Consider the following 21,792-nt stretch of genomic DNA (forward strand, 5'->3'; position numbering starts at 1 on the left):
ATCACACATCACTCCTACAACACCCCACTACCATCTCCTCTATCACACATCACTCCTACAACACCTCACTACCATCTCCTCTATCACACATCACTCCCGTAACACCGCACTATCATCTCCTCTATCACACATCACTCCTATAACACCTCACTACCATCTCCTCTATCACACATCACTCCCATAACACCTCACTACCATCTCCTCTATCACACATCACTCCTATAATACCTCACTACCATCTCCTCTATCACACATCACTCCTACAACACCCCACTACCATCTCCTCTATCACACATCACTCCCGTAACACCTATCTCCTCTATCACACATCACTCCTACAACACCTCACTACCATCTCCTCTATCACACATCACTCCCATAACACCTCACTACCATCTCCTCTATCACACATCACTCCTACAACACCCCACTACCATCTCCTCTATCACACATCACTCCCATAACACCTCACTACCATCTCCTCTATCACACATCACTCCTACAACACCCCACTACCATCTCCTCTATCACACATCACTCCTATAACACCCCACTACCATCTCCTCTATCACACATCACTCCTACAACACCCCACTACCATCTCCTCTATCACACATCACTCCTGTAACACCCCACTACCATCTCCTCTATCACACATCACTCCTGTAACACCTCTCTACCATCTCCTCTATCACACATCACTCCTATAACACCCCACTAACATCTCCTCTTTCACACATCACTCCTATAACACCCCACTACCATTTCCTCTATCACACATCACTCCTGTAACACCTCACTACCATCTCCTCTATCACACATCACTCCTATAACGCCCCACTACCATCTCCTCTATCACACATCACTCCTACAACACCCCACTACCATCTCCTTTATCACACATCACTCCTATAACACCCCACTACCATCTCCTCTATCACACATCACTCCTATATCACACATCACTCCCGTAACACCTCACTACCATCTCCTCTATCACACATCACTCCTACAACACCCCACTACCATCTCCTCTATCACACATCACTCCTATAACACCCCACTACCATCTCCTCTATCACACATCACTCCTATATCACACATCACTCCCGTAACACCTCACTATCATCTCCTCTATTACACATCACTCCTATAACACCTCACTACCATCTCCTCTATCACACATCACTCCTACAACACCCCACTACCATCTCCTCTATCACACATCACTCCTACAACACCTCACTACCATCTCCTCTATCACACATCACTCCCGTAACACCTCACTATCATCTCCTCTATCACACATCACTCCCGTAACACCTCACTACCATCTCCTCTATCACACATCACTCCCGTAACACCTCACTACCATCTCCTCTATCACACATCACTCCCGTAACACCTCACTACCATCTCCTCTATCACACATCACTCCTACAACACCCCACTACCATCTACTCTATCACACATCACTCCTATAACACCCAACTACCATCTCCTCTATCACACATCACTCCTACAACACCTCACTACCATCTCCTCTATCACACATCACTCCTGTAACACCTCACTACCATCTCCTCTATCACACATCACTCCCGTAACACCTATCTCCTCTATCACACATCACTCCTACAACACCTCACTACCATCTCCTCTATCACACATCACTCCCATAACACCTCACTACCATCTCCTCTATCACACATCACTCCTACAACACCCCACTACCATCTCCTCTATCACACATCACTCCCATAACACCTCACTACCATCTCCTCTATCACACATCACTCCTACAACACCCCACTACCATCTCCTCTATCACACATCACTCCTATAACACCCCACTACCATCTCCTCTATCACACATCACTCCTACAACACCCCACTACCATCTCCTCTATCACACATCACTCCTGTAACACCCCACTACCATCTCCTCTATCACACATCACTCCTGTAACACCTCTCTACCATCTCCTCTATCACACATCACTCCTATAACACCCCACTAACATCTCCTCTTTCACACATCACTCCTATAACACCCCACTACCATTTCCTCTATCACACATCACTCCTGTAACACCTCACTAACATCTCCTCTATCACACATCACTCCTATAACGCCCCACTACCATCTCCTCTATCACACATCACTCCTACAACACCCCACTACCATCTCCTTTATCACACATCACTCCTATAACACCCCACTACCATCTCCTCTATCACACATCACTCCTATATCACACATCACTCCCGTAACACCTCACTACCATCTCCTCTATCACACATCACTCCTACAACACCCCACTACCATCTCCTCTATCACACATCACTCCTATAACACCCCACTACCATCTCCTCTATCACACATCACTCCTATATCACACATCACTCCCGTAACACCTCACTATCATCTCCTCTATTACACATCACTCCTATAACACCTCACTACCATCTCCTCTATCACACATCACTCCTACAACACCCCACTACCATCTCCTCTATCACACATCACTCCTACAACACCTCACTACCATCTCCTCTATCACACATCACTCCCGTAACACCTCACTATCATCTCCTCTATCACACATCACTCCCGTAACACCTCACTACCATCTCCTCTATCACACATCACTCCCGTAACACCTCACTACCATCTCCTCTATCACACATCACTCCCGTAACACCTCACTACCATCTCCTCTATCACACATCACTCCTACAACACCCCACTACCATCTACTCTATCACACATCACTCCTATAACACCCAACTACCATCTCCTCTATCACACATCACTCCTACAACACCTCACTACCATCTCCTCTATCACACATCACTCCTGTAACACCTCACTACCATCTCCTCTATCACACATCACTCCCATCACACCTATCACTCCTTTAACACCTCACTACCATCTCCTCTATCACACATCACTCCCATCACACCCCACTACCATCTCCTGTATCACACATCACTCCTATATCACCCCACTACCATTTCCTCTATCACACTCCTAACACCTCACACCTATCATGCAGCACGACGCATGCTATACTTGTGCATTCAGATTCGTACAAACCTTAGTTTTTTTACAGAAATTTGCCGGTTTCATGCGTTCATTAGAATATCCGATATGAAATTTCATGATTCTTCCATTCGTTGCTATGCGTAACATGGGAGGGGTTGTGTGTGGGCGGGTACATATCAATGACTGATGGGTAGAAAATGCCAAAAATGGTGTGGTCTCATTGGTGGTTACGGGAGATTTTCCTTACTTTTTTTCACTCAGGCCAATCAGCATTTACGAGGAGAGGGGCATTAGATATAGAAGTGCGCTGACACCATTCTAACTCATCAGTAGCAGCCGTTACAGACCGACAGGAGTTTGAGTGCGAGACGTGCAGGATAAAGTGCGAGCGCCGTCTCTCACTGTTAGGGAAAGATGTTCTGACTGCACTCTAGCAGACCTGCGGAGGAGATTCCCCGACCCCTCGGCGTTTAGGTTTTTGTGACCTACGCTTCTGTATTTGGCTTCATTAATGCCAGAGGAGGGGACCCAACAACTTGGTCTTGAAAGCCTGCAATTCAACTTTCAGTTGGCCTATACATGGTATCATTTTAACTATACTTTACACCGGTTCCAGGGCAGAGGCGTTAGCGATGCCTTTTAACGGCCACTATTCATACAGTTATAGGCAGTCACATCAGACCTCAGCGGTCTCTCGTTCAGGACAAAGCTGATGTGTACATTTTACGTCATAAAAACACAGTAAAAGGTCTCACTCGCTGCACATCCCCCACTGCCTTAATGGAGCTATGGTGGGGGGGGGCTTTTTCACACTGGCAGTACCCCCAACGTCTTTCCTGCTCTCCCCCCAGAACGCTGATCTCCTTCTAGAGACGGACGCAGAACTCCACAGAGAGTAAATGCACTTTATTTGACCCGCCCCGAGACAGTAACTGCAGCGCGGGGTGCATCCGGATCTGGGGAGCCCGCAGACAGACGGTGGCCCTCGCGGGGATGAAGGGTGAGTGACGTAGCCAGAAAGCACTGCAGACTTTACCCCGGAGGCCATTCCATCTGCCGGCCCCCGATGACGTGGAGGTGGAGGTGATACACGGACTGCGCTCCCTGCCTCCCATCGTTGATCACTGCGTGACAGGAGAGACTGAGCGTTAGAGCGGCAACCGGAGCCAACGGGCCCCAACGAGGTGCGGATCGGAAAGCTCTGCAGCCCCTGCTACCTTCTCTTCCCTGCTGTGAAGCTCTCCTTGGGGGCCTCCAGCCCTAAGAAGCGCTTTCTGGGGAGGGGCGTTTCCTGTATGTGGGCAAGGGTGGTGGGGTGTTCCGTGAGACAGGGTGACATCATATAAATGGCCTCCAGTTCCCTCCTCAACCTCCCCAAGTGTGCTGCTCCAGTAACTGTGGGAGCTGAGATATGACATCACACCATGGCCAGTGCATTGGGGGGGCGATTCTTACCAATCCTGTACCCGTCCGTCAGACCCTCCTGCTGGGCCATCCGGCTGGCAATGAGCATCAGGTGCCCCAGGAGCTGGAATCAAAGCGACATCCGCGAGTCAGCGAGCAACGGGTGGAATTAGCACTAATTACTCCATGAGACACGGAACCGGTACCAAGAGCTGACAGTCTACTTACCTCTGTGTCACCGGCCGTCACCTGACTGATTCGAGGAATTGGAGTTTTAGGAATTACAAGGAAATGAACAGGAGCCTGAGGGGCCACATCTCGGAAAGCGAGACACTGCAAGGCAGACAAGGGGGTTACGGAGCAACGCTGCACAGAGCGGGAAGGGGTATAAGGAAGTGGGGCTCAGGTATAATGTGGCGGGGTATAGGGGGAGGGGTGATACCAGGGGGGAGGGGTGATACCAGGTACCTTGTCGTCCTCGTAGATGATGTCGGCCGGCAGGGATTTCTCGATGATTCGGGAGAAGATTGTGGGGGTCGAACTGGATTTGGTTCCCTTTCTCGCCACAGCTTCCTGAGCCCTCCGCACCTCGTCACTCCCCTCACAGAACGGTCTCTGGGGCAACAGGCAAAAAATGGGGCACATAGTAACAGGTAATAGTGATTGGGGGGTGGTATGTGTGGGGTAGTAACGGGTAATAGTGACTAGGGGGGTGGTATGTGTGGGGTAGTCACTGGTAATAGTGACTGGGCAGTGGTATGCGTGGGGAAGTAACTGGTAATAGTGACTGGGGGGGTGGTATTTGTGGGGTAGTAACGGGTAATAGTGACTGGGGGGGGTGGTATGTGTGGGTTAGTAACTGGTAATAGTGACTGGGGGGGTGGTATGCGCAGGGTAGTAACTGGTAATAGTGACTGGACAGTGGTATGCGTGGGGAAGTAACTGGTAATAGTGACTGGGGGGTAGTATTTGTGGGGTAGTAACGGGTAATAGTGACTGGGGGGGTGGTATGTGTGGGGTAGTAACTGGTAATAGTGACTGGGGGGGTGGTATGCGCAGGGTAGTAACGGGTAATAATGACTGGGGTAGTAACGGGTAATAGTGACTGGGAGGTGGTATGTCTGGGGTAGTAACTGGTAATAGTGACTGAGCGGTGGTATGCGTGGGGTAGTAACTGGTAATGGTGACTGGGCGGTGGTATGCGTGGGGTAGTAACGGGTAATAGTGACTGGGGGTGGTATTTGTGGGGTAGTAACGGGTAATAGTGACTTGGGGGGGTGGTATGTGTGGGGTAATAACTGGTAATAATGACTGGGGGGGTGGTATGCGCAGGGTAGTAACTGGTAATAGTGACTGGGTGGTGGTATGTGTGGGGTAGTAACTGGTAATAGTGACTGGGGGGTGGTATTTGTGGGGTAGTAACGGGTAATAGTGACTGGGGGGTGGTATTTGTGGGGTAGTAACGGGTAATAGTGACTTGGGGGGGTGGTATGTGTGGGGTAGTAACTGGTAATAGTGACTGGGGGGGTGGTATGCGCAGGGTAGTAACTGGTAATAGTGACTGGGTGGTGGTATGTGTGTGGTAGTAACTGGTAATAGTGACTGGGGGGGTGGTATTTGTGGGGTAGTAACGGGTAATAGTGACTGGGGCGGTGGTATGTGTGGGGCAGTAACGGGTAATAGTGACTGGGGGTGGTATGCATGGGGTAGTAACGGGGTAGACACATGCGGGGGGGGAGACGGGTCACAGAGGGGCCCGCGCATTACACAGAGGTTACCTGAGGGGGTTTACCTGCTGATGATTCAGTAGTTGACTGAAGACCCCCGATGAGCGCGGAGACCCCCAGCATCGCACGGCGAGGCCGGAGCACAGGAGGCGAAACACGGGCAGGGCGGCCATACCTGCAGACAGAGCCGGCCTTAGGCGTTGTGGCGCCCTGTGCGGACTACTCCTCTGGCGCCCCCCCTCACTGCCCCTTTAAACTACCCCCCTCAAACTACCCCTCCCCTCTACCCCTTCAAACTACCCCCCCCCCCACTTACCTTGTTGCCGGAGTCCTGCGGTAAGAGCGGGAGGCATCCGTCTTCTCGCTCTGCCGACATTTCATGTTGAGCGCCGGTATAGTCCGGCGCTCAACATGAGATGCTGGCACCGCGACGGAGTCACGGAGAGTAAGGGGCGCCGAGCGGTTGCCGAGAACTTCACGAGCAACCGCTCGGCGCCCCTGAGCGGGACTTAGATTAAAGCATCGTTTTTTTAAAAAAAAACTTTATTTAACATCAATGATGTTAAATAAAGTTTAAAAAAAAACAACAAAAAAAAAAAACGATGCTTTAATCTAAGTCCCGGTTAGGCGCCCCTGCAACCATGGTCGCACAGGTCGCACACCCCTAAGGCCGGCCCTGCCTGCAGAGACACATACATGTAACACGCGTGTGTATCCTATATCTGTATCTTAAAGTGTTGCCATACAGGGTTAGGGAGAGGGGGGGTATTTAAACTGCTGCCCGGGGGGGGGGTGTTAGTGGGTGGAGGTTTGTGCCGCTACCCATAGGGTTCGGAGATATGTACTGTTGCCCAGGGGGGGTTCGGGGTATCTATGCTGTTGCCCCACAGGGCTCGGGGCGGAGGTTTGTCCTATTTATGCCGTTGCCCCCAGAGAAATAGTACAAATACCCCGAACCGCCTCCCCGAGGCAATAATAAAAATCTCCGCCCCCGAACCCCCGGTACAAACCTCCGAACCTCCTTGATACAAACAGAACGCGACATGAGACGCAAGCGGGCAAACTTACCGATCACGTGACTTCCCGATCGAAGTCGCTGCAGCCGCTTATTGGCTGTCTGGGCATGGAGGCGGTCCTTGCCTTTAACTGGCTCACCGGCCTGTCTGTCATACTGACAGCCGCCGAGCGAGCGCCCTCGTCACCCGCAGCCAGCCCCCAAAAGCTGTCAGTGTTACCCCAATACTACCCCGGACCTGTAACCTGTGCCCCGCACCCCACAACGCATGGAGTGGGGGGGATTAATGCCCCGAGCAGGGCAGCAGCACCTGGTCCGTATCCTCGGTGTTTCTGACTCGCGTGACCTTTCCACGGCTCCACCCGGCTAGTAACAAGCTCTTTCCCCTCCTCCTTTAGATTGTCAGCTCCTTGTACAAATCGTAAGGCGATGTATTCATTATGTCCGGTCAGCCCTCTGTACAACACACTGGAATATGATGGCGCTATATGAATTATCATTTGCCCCAGCGAGGCCTGCACTGTATCTGCCCCACCACCTCCAATACGCTGAAAATCTTGGGACCCCCCCCCATCCTAACACCCAGGGAGTTACCCCTCATAATGCCCCCAGCACACCACAGAAAACGGGGCATATATATATCGCCTGTAGATGCCGTAGCGCTGCGGCGATACGATGGTCGATAAGAGACAGCGGGACATGAGCTGAGCCTAGGAGCTTACAATCAATAATCAACACATTATTAACCCTTTAGCAGCTGGCGCACTTTTTATATAAACTGCAGTGGACACACTTATTGGCCGCACCTCACTGGTATTAACCCTTCACGCTCCCCACTTGCTGTCACAAACTGTGTCCTTTTGAATACATAAGTTTTATTTAAAACACTTATTAGCAGCCGACGGTCCGTGCGCCCGGGAAGCGGATCCCTCTCAGAACCCCATGCGGGACTTCCCGCCCGATTTCTGGGACCTGGACGGGGTCTGAGAAAGAGTTTTTGTGACGGGGGCCGATGCCGGCCCCGAGGGGAAGGAAGCTGACGGGAAGGACGCCGACACTGACCGCGAGGGGAAAGACGGACACTCGGGGGCCACGGAGTCTCCCAGGAAGGAGAGGAAATCCCGCACTGTCCTCGTCCGCTCCTTGGGGATTCCTCGGGAGCGCAGGGACTGCGAGGAGAACAGGGAGTCGGCCTCTGGGGTGCGGCTCCTGCTCGCACTACCCCGGTCTCCGTCTGAGATTGCGGGCTCCCTGGCCTGGGCCGGTTGGGTTCTCCCGGCAGAGGCTTCCGGTTCAGAGAGGGAGAGACCGTCGGGCCAGGGAGCGCCGGCATCCACATCTCGGACCTCCGATGTGACACTCAGCGAGGACGTGAAGCTCCCGGACAGCGTGCTCCGCGCCCTCCGCTGCTTCTGCCTCCGGCGACGCTCCCGCAGAGCCTCCACTTTACTCTTCTTATTGAGGCCGAGGTTATCGTCCCACCACAGTCCCAGCCGGCCCCCCCAGGCAGCCGTCAGCCGCTCACTCAGGGGGTCTTTCCAGTTCTGGGTAGATACGAGCTCCAGCGAGGTGGGTAGTTCCGGAGGCCGTATCTGCACTGGTTTGCCCTGCTTCATACCCTCCCGCAGCCTCGCTCGCGCCTCACCCGGAGCCTCCGCGGGCCGCATGGCCTCCAGCGCCCGCAACAGCTTTTTTATGTGAAACGTCGGTCGCCGGACCCCCTGCTGCCGGGCCCCGGGGTCTCTGAACAGGGCACTGAGCCAGCAGCTGTAACGGGGTAAGAAGGACCTGGTGCCCTCAATGGGGTCGGACTGAAAGTCTAGCACGGCCGTCTCTTGGTTAGTGAGGACATCGCGAGGTGGTTCTGCGCAGGCACTAGCTGTGCTTGGAGCTTGTTCTGGGGCAGTCGCATTAGGTTGAGGGGTATCTTGGCAGGAATAATTGCCCCCTGCAGCCCCCCGGCCCCTGTACCCGATCCTCTGATAAAACACATCTCCGAGGTCTGTGAGCTGGAAAAGCACGATGGACTCCGGGACCCTGCTGCTGGGGGCCGCAGCCAGACCTGAAACGGAGGAGGTCTGGGGTCACAATGCGAACAAACAAGAACCCCCCCCAACGGGGTAAATGCTGATTACCTGCCAGGGGAGAAGTCAGCCTCTCCGCCACGACATCCTGGTGATGCGGGAGGAGCGGGGGTAAATGCTGGAGGCTCTTGGCGACCCGGGGCAGTTCCAGAGCCGGGAAGAGAAGCTGGCAGGGGGATGTGCCTGCACCTGGAAGCAGAACAGGGGGGCAAATCAGCATAAATGACAAGACAAGATTACCCCCCCAAAGCACAGGCCAAGCCGGCAGAGAGTAACCCCCGGGGGCAACAATCCTGGGGTCCCACACACCCCTCTCTCTGTACCCATGGGGCAGTTCCTATACTTCCTGCTGTAGCACAGTTCTGTTGCCTCTCCCCTATCACTATGGAGCAGTACATGTGCGCCCTTCCCCCATCCTACTATCGCCATGGCCCCTTCCAATAGCCATGCTCCATCCCAGTCCCCCCCCCCTCGACATGCCCAGTACTCCCTCCCAGTACCCCTTTCCCATATCCGGTCAACACCCTCCCTCCCAGCAGCCCCCTCGCCACGGCCAGTTCCTGTGCTCGCTCCCCAGTAGCCCCCCTCGCCATGGCCAGTCCCTGCGCTTGCTCCCCGCGCACACTCCCCAGTACCCCTATACTGCAGGATGCAGCTCTCCTGACTGCACGCGCTGCCCAGTAAGATCTTGTCGGATCTGTCAGCTCCGCCTCCTGATACGAAGTCAGCGAACATCGGTGGCGATTCCATCATGTGATCCCATTTCACCAGCGGAACCCGAGGGACGCGCTCGTCCATGACGTACACGGAGAACTGCGGAGAGAGCAGAGGGGTTGCGGAGAGAGCAAAGTGAAGAGACGCCACCATCGACCAACACCCCCCCACACACACCCACGCAGCGGCCTCCACCATCGCCCCAACCCCCCACGCAGCCGCCGCCCCCCCTCCACCCCACGTGCCCAGTCCTCTCCACTCATCATCCCCCCCTACAGATTTTACACGGTGCGGGCACCTGGGTCGTGATGAGAAAGTGTGCAGGGTCGGTCTCCCTCGCACAGCGGGGCAGAATCACTCGCTCTCCTCTCTGACATGAAGACTCCTTTCCAATTCGAAACAGATCCAGGCCTTGGCCATCAGGGACCTGCGAAGAGCACAGGCTGTGATCCTGGAACTGGCTCCCAGCAGAGATGGTAAAAACCAACAGGCACGTTCGGCCTGCGCTCCAAACAGTTATTAAAGGGGACAGTCAGGCTACGCATGCGCATCTGGAGCTCCCCGGCCACTGGCACTGGCCGGCAGCGCAGGGTATACGGGTGGCACTCAGGTGACCCGATCCATACCATTGGCCAGGAAGCCTGTGATGCAATCAGTAGGGGGGGCTTAAACAACCACCTCTTTTCATACGAGATGAACAGCAAATTCCTACTAACTGCAGCCCGGGGCAGTTCTGCCTAGTCAGTATGGGGCAGTTGAGACAGCTTCCCCGCGAGTCCAGCAATGTAATTTACTTAGGGGTTAGCGGGGTACTTACCCTGGTGTCAACAGCCTGCACACCTGTCCTGTCCGCGTAGGTCAGCACCCGCGGGTGGCACGTGAAGTCGCTCCATCTCCACTTCGAGTCGTCCCGGAAAAAGAGGTTGTCGGGGTGGTGCCGTACCCGCTGGAGGCTGAGGGCAAAGGAGTCATTTACTGGGGCAAAAACCAATACTTTATACAGAACAGGGGCAAAGCAACAGGTCGGGAGGGGGGATAAAGGAATAGGCTGGCACGGGGTGGGAGTGTAGACAGAAAAAAGAGGCAATAAAATACAGATTTACCCGCTCTCCAGGCTCCACAGGTACAGCGCCCCGCTCTCGGTGCATGCGCACAGCTCTCCCGGCAGATGCGGACTGGAGGGGATTGATACGGTATCATTAAAACATCACTCCCGGTATAGTGACTGCAAAGGGGCAACAGAAACGGGACACGGGGAAAACAGCACCCATAGGGGCACAAGAGGTAGATGGGCTTGGGGTAACATGGCAGGGTGTGGCTGAGGTACATGCAGAGAGGAGTGGAGCTCCTACCTGACGTTGATACAGGTGCTGGGAGTCTGAGTGCGAACGACCCGCAGGGCCACGGGGGGATTCTGGGAAGAGAAGCTCCAAGCGGCCAAATAATAAGAGGATCGGACTCCAGCGAGGACTACAGAGAAATGGAGAGAGGTTAAGGGGAGAGCAGAGGAAGCGAGGGGCGGGGAGAAGTTAGAGAGCGGAGGAAGCGAGGGGCGGGGAGAGGTTACAGAGAGCGGAAGAAGCGGGGGGCGGGGAGAGGTTACAGAGAGCGGAAGAAGCGGGGGGCGGGGAGAAGTTACAGAGAGCGGAGGAAGCGAGGGGCGGGGAGAGGTTACAGAGAGCAGAGGAAGCGAGGGGCGGGGAGAGGTTACAGAGAGCAGAGGAAGCGAGGGGCGGGGAGAGGTCACAGAGAGCGGAAGAAGCGGGGGGCGGGGAGAAGTTACAGAGAGCGGAGGAAGCGAGGGGCGGGGAGAGGTCACAGAGAGCGGAGGAAGCGAGGGGCGGGGAGAGGTTAAAGAGAGAGCGGAGGAAGCGAGGGGCGGGGAGAGGTTAAAGAGAGAGCGGAGGAAGCGAGGGGCGGGCAGAGGTTACAGAGAGTGGAAGAAGCGGGGGGCGGGGAGAAGTTACAGAGAGCGGAGGAAGCGAGGGGCGGGGAGAAGTTACAGAGAGCGGAGGAAGCGAGGGGCGGGGAGAGGTCACAGAGAGCGGAGGAAGCGAGGGGCGGGGAGAGGTTACAGAGAGCGGAGGAAGCGAGGGGCGGGGAGAGGTCACAGAGAGTGGAGGAAGCGAGGAGAGGGGAGAGGTTACAGAGAGTGGAGGAAGTGAGGGGCTTTATACAGGTTTATTTCCATCACACGCAGTGACCCCCTCAGTTCACAGACTATGGTCCCCCCACACACTTACCCTCTTCGGAGAGGCCGGGGCCCCCGGTGGTCACTTGAAGTACCCGGGCACCCAGATCATATACTGACGGATCTCCCTGAATCCTCGGATCATCGTCCTGCCCCAGTGCCACCTGCTGAAAATCTGCATGGTGCTAAGGAACCGTCCGAAGAGGGGTTCGTCCTACCACTGCGCGGGGCATTGATTGCAAACCAGGAGCCTATCCTACCCCCCACAGGGGCCACAAGGAAATGCCCCGGATATGGGAGCCTCCGTCACAACCCACCCCATAAACTCTAAAGAAATCTATAACTCCACACACTGCACCAAACACACAATGTGCGACCCATAGGGGCCACGGGGGGCCATCCTCTTTTTAGGGCATTTCACAGCCATTGTTACTGGCCACTCCCTCTCGGCCCCAATCCTGCCCTAGAGAACCAACATGCGCAAGCTCATCAGGATACGGAGTTGGTCCATGGCTGCCCCACGGGGGTAGATCAGGCAGCCATGCTGGCCGTCCGAGTACGGATTCCAGGACAGAGCCCCACTGGTGGCAGCCTCCGGAAACCTGAGCCGGTGCCAGTCGTCAGGCATAGCCTCGTGCAGCAGCTGCGCCAACATGGCTTGGGGCAAATCCTGAATCCACTCACCGGTCAGGAACGTGAAGGAGCGCAGGAGAGACGAGACCGCGGAGGGGCAACTACAGGAAGAGAGAGAGACGTCAGGTGGCGAGATGGGAAGACAGGGCGGGGAATGCGAAGGGGTAAGAAGATCAAACCGTGAGAAAGGCTAAAGGACAAACACGGAGGAAGAGGTTAATGAGATGGAACGGAAAATGAGTGAGATCAACGGCAAGTGATATGAGGGGGTCACTCACTCTTGATTTGGGAGATGTCTCAGGGACTGAAGCATCGTAGTCATCCTCTTAATGCCCTCGCCGTGCTTTCCCTAAAACAAAAATTGCAAAGTGACCGCCCCTCTCTGATGTCTGCCCAGTGACAGTCTCTCTCCCTGCCCAGTGACCGCCCCTCTCAGGTGTCCCCCCCGTCTGCCCAGTGACCGCCCCTCTCAGGTGTCCCCCCCGTCTGCCCAGTGACCGCCCCTCTCAGGTGCCCCCACATCTGCCCAGTGACCGCCCCTCTCAGGTGCCCCCACGTCTGCCCAGTGACCGCCCCTCTCAGGTGCCCCCACATCTGCCCAGTGACCGCCCCTCTCAGGTGCCCACCCGTCTGCCCAGTGACCGCCCCTCTCAGGTGCCCACCAGTCTGCCCAGTGACCGCCCCTCTCAGGTGCCCCCCAGTCTGCCCAGTGACCGCCCCTCTCAGGTGCCCCCACGTCTGCCCAGTGACCGCCCCTCTCAGGTGCCCCCACGTCTGCCCAGTGACCGCCCCTCTCAGGTGCCTGCCCCATCTGCCCAGTGACCGCCCCTCTCAGGTGCCCCCCCTGTCTGCCCAGTGACCGCCCCTCTGAGGTGTCTCCCCGTCTGCCCAGTGACTGCCCCTCTGAGGTGCCCCCCCCTGTCTGCCCAGTGACCGCCCCTCTCAGGTGCCCCCCAGTCTGCCCAGTGACCGCCCCTCTCAGGTGCCCCCCCCGTCTGCCCAGTAACCGCACCTCTCAGGTGCCCCCCCAGTCTGCCCAGTGACCGCCCCTTGTGGTCTCACCTTCAAATACCCGTCTCCCAGGTAAAAATGCGGCTCCAGCAGGCGGCCCATGGTGTGGAACGCGACATGTTTGTGATCCCACGCAAAATGAGACAACTGGTATAGAGACAGACAGATTAATGGTAATACATGCGTGTACATCGAGACAGCACGCGAGCCCTCACTGACGCCATTATTCTTACGGCCCCTTCCCCAGTATCGGCGACACACGGGGGCAGCGAGATTATGAGATTACGAGATACGTATCATGAAACGAGTCGCCGAGGGGCAGGTGGCGGGGTTCCTGCCACAGGGGGAGGGGCGGCCGTAACTCAGTTATCGCTGAGGCCTGAGGGCTCCTGACCTGTTTGCTGAAATCCAGGTTTATTTTGTCTTTCTGGGCCAGCAGCGGATGCAAGAAATCCGACTCCATCACCCGAGGAAATCCACAGCCTGCAGGAGACAGAGAGGTGACAGCGAGGGGCTCCAGAGACGGCGAGGGGCCGCTGGGAATAAAAAGACCCCGTATTCTGGAAAACCTGACGGCTGCACCCGCCACACACGGGCCGATGGACGGCATCTTTTTACTCCTCTTACCTGCATTAGGTGGGACGAGGGGGGTGGGCACAGGCTCGGTGGGGGTCCACAATTCTGCAGATCTCTCATATAAAGGCGCAAAGGAGCCGGCCTGGGGGAGAAGACTGGATGTAAGAGAACATAATATACAAAGGCCCCCCTCCTCCCCTTCATAGTGCATGCCCCTCTCCTGCAGGGTCCCCCACCGCCCACAGTGCCTGCCCCTCTCCTGCAGGGTCCCCCACCGCCCACAGTGCCTGCCCCTCTCCTGCAGGGTCCGCCATCACCCACGGTGCCTGCCCGTCTCCTGCAGGGTTCCCCCCACACATTGCGCCCCCTGTTTAGCGCACACTTGCCTCGCATATTTCCTAAATCCTCACCTGGGGAGGGGTCACATCGCCCAGCCGCACCCTGCCATGCTCCCCCCATCCTGAAGCTGAAGGGCCACACTGTACTTCTGGCTCACAGGGGCCCTCATCATAAAAACCAGGAAACAGAGAACAAGGAAACTCCATCTGGAAAAGAGTAAGAAACGCACATAGAGGGAGACGGGACGGGGGAGAGAGAGAAAAGAGGGGGACGGGGGAGAGGGAGAATAGAGGGAAACGGGACGGGGGAGAGAGAGAATAGAGGGAAACGGGAGGGGGGAGAGCGCGAGAGAATAGAGGGAGACGGGGCAGGGGAGAGAGCGTGAGAGAATAGAGGGAGACGGGACGGGGGAGAGAGAAAATAGAGGGAGACGAGACAGGGGAGAGAGAGAATAGAGGGAGACGCGACGGGGGGAGAGAGAAAATAGAGGGAGACGGGACGGGGGAGAGAGAAAATAGAGGGAAACGGGATGGGGGAGAGAGAATAGAGGGAAACGGGACGGGGGAGAGAGAGAATAGAGGGAAACGGGACAGGGGAGAGAGAATAGAGGGGAAACGGGACGGGGGAGAGAGAGGGCGAGAGAATAGAGGGAGATGGGACGGGGGAGAGAGCGCGAGAGAATAGAGGAGACGGGACGGGGAAGAGAGAGAGAATAGAGGAAGACGGAACGGGGGGAGAGAGCGTGAGAGAATAGAGGGAGACGGGACGGGGGGAAGAGAGCGCAAGAGAATACAAGGAGACCGGACGGGGGGAAGAGAGCGCGAGAGAATACAGGGAGCCGGGACGGGGGAAAAGAGAGAATAGAGGGAGAGGGGACGGAGGAGAGAGAGAGAGAGAGAGTAGAGGGAGACGGGACGGAGCGAGAGAGTAGAGGGAGACGGGACGGAGCGAGAGAGTAGAGGGAGACGGGACGGAGCGAGAGAGAGAATAGAGGGAGACGGGACAGGGGAGAGAGAGAGAATAGAGGGAGACGGGACGGGGGAGAGAGAGAGAATAGAGGGAGAGAGAAAATAGAGGGAGACGGGATGGGGGAGAGAGAATAGAGGGGGACGGGGCGGGGTGAGAGAGAATAGAGGCGGACGGGGCGGGGGAGAGAGAGAATAGAGGGGGACGGGGCGGGGGGGAGAGAGAATAGAGGGAGACGGGACGGGGGAGAGAGAATAGAGGGAGACGGGACGGGGGAGAGAGAGAGAATAGAGGGAGAGAGAAAATAGAGGGAGACGGGATGGGGGAGAGAGAATAGAGGGGGACGGGACGGGGCGGGGTGAGAGAGAGAATAGAGGGGGACGGGGCGGGGGGGAGAGAGAATAGAGGGGGACGGGGCGGGGGGGAGAGAGAATAGAGGGAGACGGGGCAGGGGGAGAGAGAATAGAGGGAGACGGGGCAGGGGGAGAGAAAATAGAGGGAGACGGGGCAGGGGGAGAGAGAATAGAGGGAGACGGGGCAGGGGGAGAGAGAATAGAGGGAGAAGGGGCAGGGGGGAGAGAGAAAGAATAGAGGGAGACGGGGCAGGGGGGGAGAGAGAGAGAATAGAGGGAGACGGGGCAGGGGGGGGAGAGAGAGAGAATAGAGGGAGACGGGGCGGGGGGGAGAGAGAGAGAGAATAGAGGGAGACGGGGCGGGGGAGAGAGAGAATAGATGCAGACAGGGCGGGGGGAGAGAATAGAGGTGGAGGGGGACAGGGCGGGGGAGAGAATAGAGGGGGACGGGGTGGGGGAGAGAATAGAGGGGATGGGGGGAGAGAAATGGTTGAATAAAGTGACATGTAATATTTGCCCCACAACTGAAACAGAGGGCCATGTGGGGCATTTTCCGATCAGGACAATCTTATTACTATAGCCGGGGTTTCGGCTCTCGCTGCGCGGTCCCTACAGCTGAGAGAGAGCAAAAACTGCCCCACCCGTACTGACGCGATATATACATGAAGCGATATATACGTGAAGCGATATATACGTGAAGCGATATATAGCAAATCACCCGGCGGGTGCATTTATTGAGGGACATCATGAAGGTTAAGACCTCGAAATAACGTAAGGGGTTAAACCCGCGTGGGGCAGGGATAGGGCTGCTGGCACCGTGAGCAGACGGTCACGGTCTCCGGGCCCACGGAGCGCCCGCGGTCAGCGTTACTGTTCACCACCCCACGTGTGTCGGTGCCACAGACATACCTCCAAACCCACGCGGAAAATCCTCTCTGTTTACTTCCTTGTTTCATAGCTAAGCCCCGCCCCCGTGCTGGGTCGCTTTTTAAAACATCTGCCAATCAGCGGAATGAAAGCGTTTTGCAGCACGCCCACTTTCACATTAACCAATCCGGCACCAGTGAAGAAATCAGCTGACCTGGACCGTCACTAAGAAGCGCAAAGCCCAGGGAGGGGGCAAGATGGCCGCCTCGGCTTCAGTACCTTCAGTGATTCGGTGAATGAGGAGCAGTAAAATGGCGGTCACCGGTGACCCACGTGACGTCGGAGCGTGAAGGATGACGGAAACAAAATAGCGTCAGACTCCGGGTTATTAACCCCTCCCCCACCAATATCAATAATACTCCCCCCACCGAATAACACAAATACTACCCCCTTCTCCCAGCCAATATCAATAATACCACCCCTCCCCCACAATATCAATAATACTCCCCCCCACCGAATAACACAAACACTACCCCCTTCCCCCAGCCAATATCAATTATACCACCCCTCCCCCACCAATATCAATAATACTCCCCCCACTAATAACACGAATACTACCCACTCCCCCACCCAATAAGAGCGTAGCGGATCTCGGGACCCTGAAGGGACAGATCCTCAGTCAGTTCCTCCGTTACTGCGACTGCTGAGCCTCTCGCTTATTATTATTATCTTTTATTTATTGTCGTGCAGGGTCTGCAGCGCATCGCACGGCTCGGCGTGGGGTCTGCAGCGTATGGCACGGCTCGACGCGGGGTCTGCAGTGCATGGCACGGCTCGACGCGGGGTCTGCAGCGCATGGCACGGCTCGACGCGGGGTCTGCAGCGCATCGCACGGCTCGGCGTGGGGTCTGCAGCGCATGGCACGGCTCGACGCGGGGTCTGCAGCGCATGGCACGGCTTGACGCGGGGTCTGCAGCGCATCGCACGGCCGGCTCGGCGCGGGGGCTGCATTTTATTTCTTTATTTTATAACCGGCCCCGGAGACTGAATGCGGCTGCAGCTCCGGCCCTTCGAAGGGACAATCGCTTTATTATTATGAGCACGTGCTAAAATTAGCGCTGCGTCTGCCCAAAAATCTCGCCATGGAAAGGGTTAAAAAGCATTTCAAATACCCAATGGGTGTCTAATTTAACTGACCAAAATGGGGGGGCACTTCCCAAATGCGCCAAACACCAGACAAGCCCATGCATGGGGGGTATCGCTGCGCTCAGGGGGTGTTGCTGAACACACATTGGGGGCTTGTTTGAAAGTGACGGATACCAGAAGCACAATGTGTGAAAAAATACCCCAAAATTATTACTCCGAAGTTTGACGAAGGGTGGTGGTAGAATTAGAGCATGGAAAGGGTTAAAATACCAGCATTTGAAACACCCTGGGTAGTCTATTTTTCAATTGCATCGGGCGGCTTCAAAGATACCCGGAAGGGCACACGGGGGCGGAATGACCAGCTTTGGGGGGGAAAAATGGTTTTAAAATCGCAAAACGCTACTGGTCTAATAATCAAAATACAAAAAAGTGAAGCGCAATATTTGGATTAAATAGAAGTTTTGCACCTTCTGGTGAATTGGTGCTGCAAAGACACCGGAACAAACTCCCCAAAAATGTTCCACATTAAACACAATCAAAACCAGTTATTTTTTTTTTTTTTAAGACCCACTTTGATATACTACACCATCATTTTTTCTTTCTTTTTTCTCTTCCTTTTATATACGAACCTTTTGGATACTGTGTGTGGGAACGCTTGCTGGAAGGGTATCTTTATATATATTATTTTTGTGTTGCACATATAAGTCACTCACTTATTAACCCCTTCAATCCCCTATAGACGTACCGGGACGTCCAAAAAACGCCCACAAAGAAACCCCTATAGACGTCCCGGTACGTCCAGCCCTTCGTGCAGCGTCAGGGACATCCCTGCCGCTGCACGGAAGACCAGGCTGTCGTTTGACAGCCTGGACTCCCCACTGACAGCAGAAGCCGGCTTTGCCGGCTTTCTGCTGTCCGATCGCCTGTAACAGCTTCCGGCATGAAAGCCGGTAAGCTGTTACCGGTAAACTGCCCGATCGCGCAGTTGCAAACGCGCGATCGGGCATTCCCTTCCGGGTTACGTCACTGCTGACGTAACCCGGAAGGCCGTCGGAGGACAGGATATCCCCTGCGGGGATATCCTGCCCTCCGATGAGGGACAGAGACGCTGCGATCTCTCTGCAGGTCTGTGAGGACCTGCATAGAGATCACAGTGTGATCGGTGCAGGGGGATCGCGGGGAGGGGAGTGAGAGACCATCTCTCTCACTCCCCCTCCCGTCCTGTAAGAGAAAAGCAGAAAAAAAAAAACCGAAGTGATTAAAAAATAATATTAAATAAATCATTAAAATATTAATATAAATAATACAAAAAAAAATTATAACGTGAGCTGTGATGTCATTGTGACATCACTGGCATGTTCAGGAGGTCCCTAGGAGGACCTCTAACCATTTCTGTGTAAAAATAATATATAAAAAATAAAAAAAAAAATGTAAAAAAATTAAAATAAAAAAAAATATATAAAAAAAGATAATAAAAAAATTATTAAAAAAACCTTACTTCCCATTGCCCTAGCATAACATCTACCCAGTATAACCCTCCTGCCCCTGTTCACAACCCCCAAACCCGTTAAGCCATAGGCATAAAAATTATACAAAATTGTACACCTAATAGTATGCTCCCTGGTGCTGGGAAAGTCTGGAAAATCTATATAAATGAGGTATTTCTGAAATCAGGACACCTGAATTAATAAACTTGGAGGGGATTTTCCATCACTTTACCTAATTTTGTGAGGATTCAGAGGGAAAATGTAAAAAAAAATTAGTTTATTTTTCTAATCTTCGCTAGTTTTTACTAAATTTCTCATTCTAAATTTTCAGCTAATCATCCAACTATGGTATCAAACGAAAGCTCTATCTCTCCTTGAAAAAACAATATATAGTTTACATGGGTACACTATTTACAGGAAAAGAGAATCATCGCTGAACCGACATACCCCAAAAATGGCAAAATTGCTCTGGGCTTTGAGGTACCAAAAACCCCTGGGATTGAAGGGGTTAATTGGGTGCGCAGACACTCGTGTGGTTTTGAAAACGCTACTGGTGCTTATTGCCCAATAACGTGCAGAAAAAAAATAAAACCATCGGGTATTTCTGCACTCGGGACACAGAGTAGAATCTATTTAGCAGGGTTTTTTTTTGAGGAGTAAACTATTTTTCAGCTAAAAGTCAGATTTTTTTGGTTTTTTTATATATATATATATAAAATTGGATAACATGATAATAAAAATAATATCTGAAGAAAGCCCTTCTCATCCTGGAAAAGAAACCATAAAACTTGTGAGTTCAGTAAACGAGTGAGGAGAAAATTACATCCAAAAGGGTTAACACAGCCTTGCTCCCAAAAGGTACAAAAAGGTAAAAACAGCCCGGTCTGTAAGGGGTTAATAGAATTCCAGATATACAGAAGTTCTGTGTTTGTAATAAAATCGGGTTTCGCGGCACGAATGTCGGACTGATCCGCGGGCGCTCCGCACGAGGGTCCTGACTCGTGATTCCTTCGCCTTGGGTACGGTGACCCTGTAACAGGCGGGGCTTTATATCCTGAGTATTATTATCCACAGAGGGGGCGGGGTTTATTCCACTGCATCCCTCCCAACATTTCAAGGAAGGTGTATCGGGGGGGGGGGGCATTGGGGGTTTGAGAATCAGAGAGAGACTGAGCACACTAATCTGGGGCAGTTGGCAGGTATGGGACTGCAGTCAGTATTGCCCACGGGGCAGAGACTCAGGAGATCTCTCAGGTTTTGGGGATTAGCAGCAGGTGTCGGCTCAGACGCTGATTGCCCCACCTGTGCTGCCCTCAGGAGGCTCTGAAATCCTGCCCCGCGGCGGGGGAACGGGGCTTTTTCTCAGAGCAGCAACAGAGCCGTGAGTAACCACCAGCCTCCTTACTGAACAAGGGGGGAGGGAGTGAGACTGCGTTATCAGGACTGGTCAGACAGCGGCGGGTCTGTATGTAATGTAGGGGATGTGACTGCGTTATCAGGACTGGTCAGACAGCGGCGGGTCTGTATGTAATGTAGGGGATGTGACTGCGTTATCAGGACTGGTCAGACAGCGTGGGTCTGTATGTAATGTAGGGGATGTGACTGCGTTATCAGGACTGGTCAGACAGCGGCGGGTCTGTATGTAATGTAGGGGATGTGACTGCGTTATCAGGACTGGTCAGACAGCGGCGGGTCTGTATGTAATGTAGGGGATGTGACTGCGTTATCAGGACTGGTCAGACAGCGGCGGGTCTGTATGTATGTAATGTAGGGGATGTGACTGTGTTATCAGGACTGGTCAGACAGCGCCGGGTCTGTATGTAATGTAGGGGATGTGACCGCGTTATCAGGACTGGTCGGACAGCGGCGGGTCTGTATGTAATGTGGGGGATGTGACTGCGTTATCAGGACTGGTCAGACAGCGGCGGGTCTGTATGTAATGTAGGGGATGTGACCGCGTTATCAGGACTGGTCGGACAGCGGCGGGTCTGTATGTAATGTGGGGGATGTGACTGCGTTATCAGGACTGGTCAGACAGCGGCGGGTCTGTATGTAATGTAGGGGATGTGACCGCGTTATCAGGACTGGTCAGACAGCGGCGGGTCTGTATGTAATGTGGATGATGTGACTGCGTTATCAGGACTGGTCAGACAGCGGTGGGTCTGTATGTAATGTAGGGGGTGTGACTGCGTTATCAGGACTGGTCAGACAGCGGCGGGTCTGTATG

At 54.3% G+C, this 21,792-nt stretch overlaps 2 protein-coding genes across 2 annotated transcripts; both read right to left on the reverse strand.

Moving 5' to 3' along the window:
* Positions 1 to 3,943: 3,943 nt before the first annotated feature.
* Positions 3,944 to 7,220, reverse strand: HINT2 (histidine triad nucleotide binding protein 2). Its single transcript, XM_053457989.1, has 6 exons — positions 7,194 to 7,220; positions 6,249 to 6,358; positions 4,925 to 5,071; positions 4,685 to 4,789; positions 4,508 to 4,580; positions 3,944 to 4,176 (listed from the first exon to the last, which is right to left on the reverse strand). Exons 2-6 carry the CDS (start codon positions 6,354 to 6,356, stop codon positions 4,085 to 4,087), a joined length of 525 nt encoding a protein of 174 aa, XP_053313964.1. The 5' UTR covers positions 6,357 to 6,358; positions 7,194 to 7,220; the 3' UTR covers positions 3,944 to 4,084.
* An 836-nt stretch (positions 7,221 to 8,056) lies between these two features.
* TAF1C (TATA-box binding protein associated factor, RNA polymerase I subunit C) lies at positions 8,057 to 17,030 on the reverse strand. The gene is made up of 15 exons (XM_053457990.1): positions 16,975 to 17,030; positions 14,818 to 14,952; positions 14,459 to 14,549; positions 14,226 to 14,314; positions 13,883 to 13,978; positions 13,099 to 13,169; positions 12,686 to 12,921; positions 12,240 to 12,362; positions 11,349 to 11,466; positions 11,100 to 11,171; positions 10,814 to 10,949; positions 10,295 to 10,423; positions 9,918 to 10,095; positions 9,334 to 9,471; positions 8,057 to 9,260 (listed from the first exon to the last, which is right to left on the reverse strand). Exons 2-15 carry the CDS (start codon positions 14,950 to 14,952, stop codon positions 8,131 to 8,133), a joined length of 2,742 nt encoding a protein of 913 aa, XP_053313965.1. The 5' UTR covers positions 16,975 to 17,030; the 3' UTR covers positions 8,057 to 8,130.
* Between the last annotated feature and the right edge of the window lie 4,762 nt (positions 17,031 to 21,792).

The sequence above is a fragment of the Spea bombifrons genome, chromosome 1 (assembly GCF_027358695.1).
Source record: "Spea bombifrons isolate aSpeBom1 chromosome 1, aSpeBom1.2.pri, whole genome shotgun sequence".
In the NCBI taxonomy this organism is placed as follows: domain Eukaryota; kingdom Metazoa; phylum Chordata; class Amphibia; order Anura; family Pelobatidae; genus Spea; species Spea bombifrons.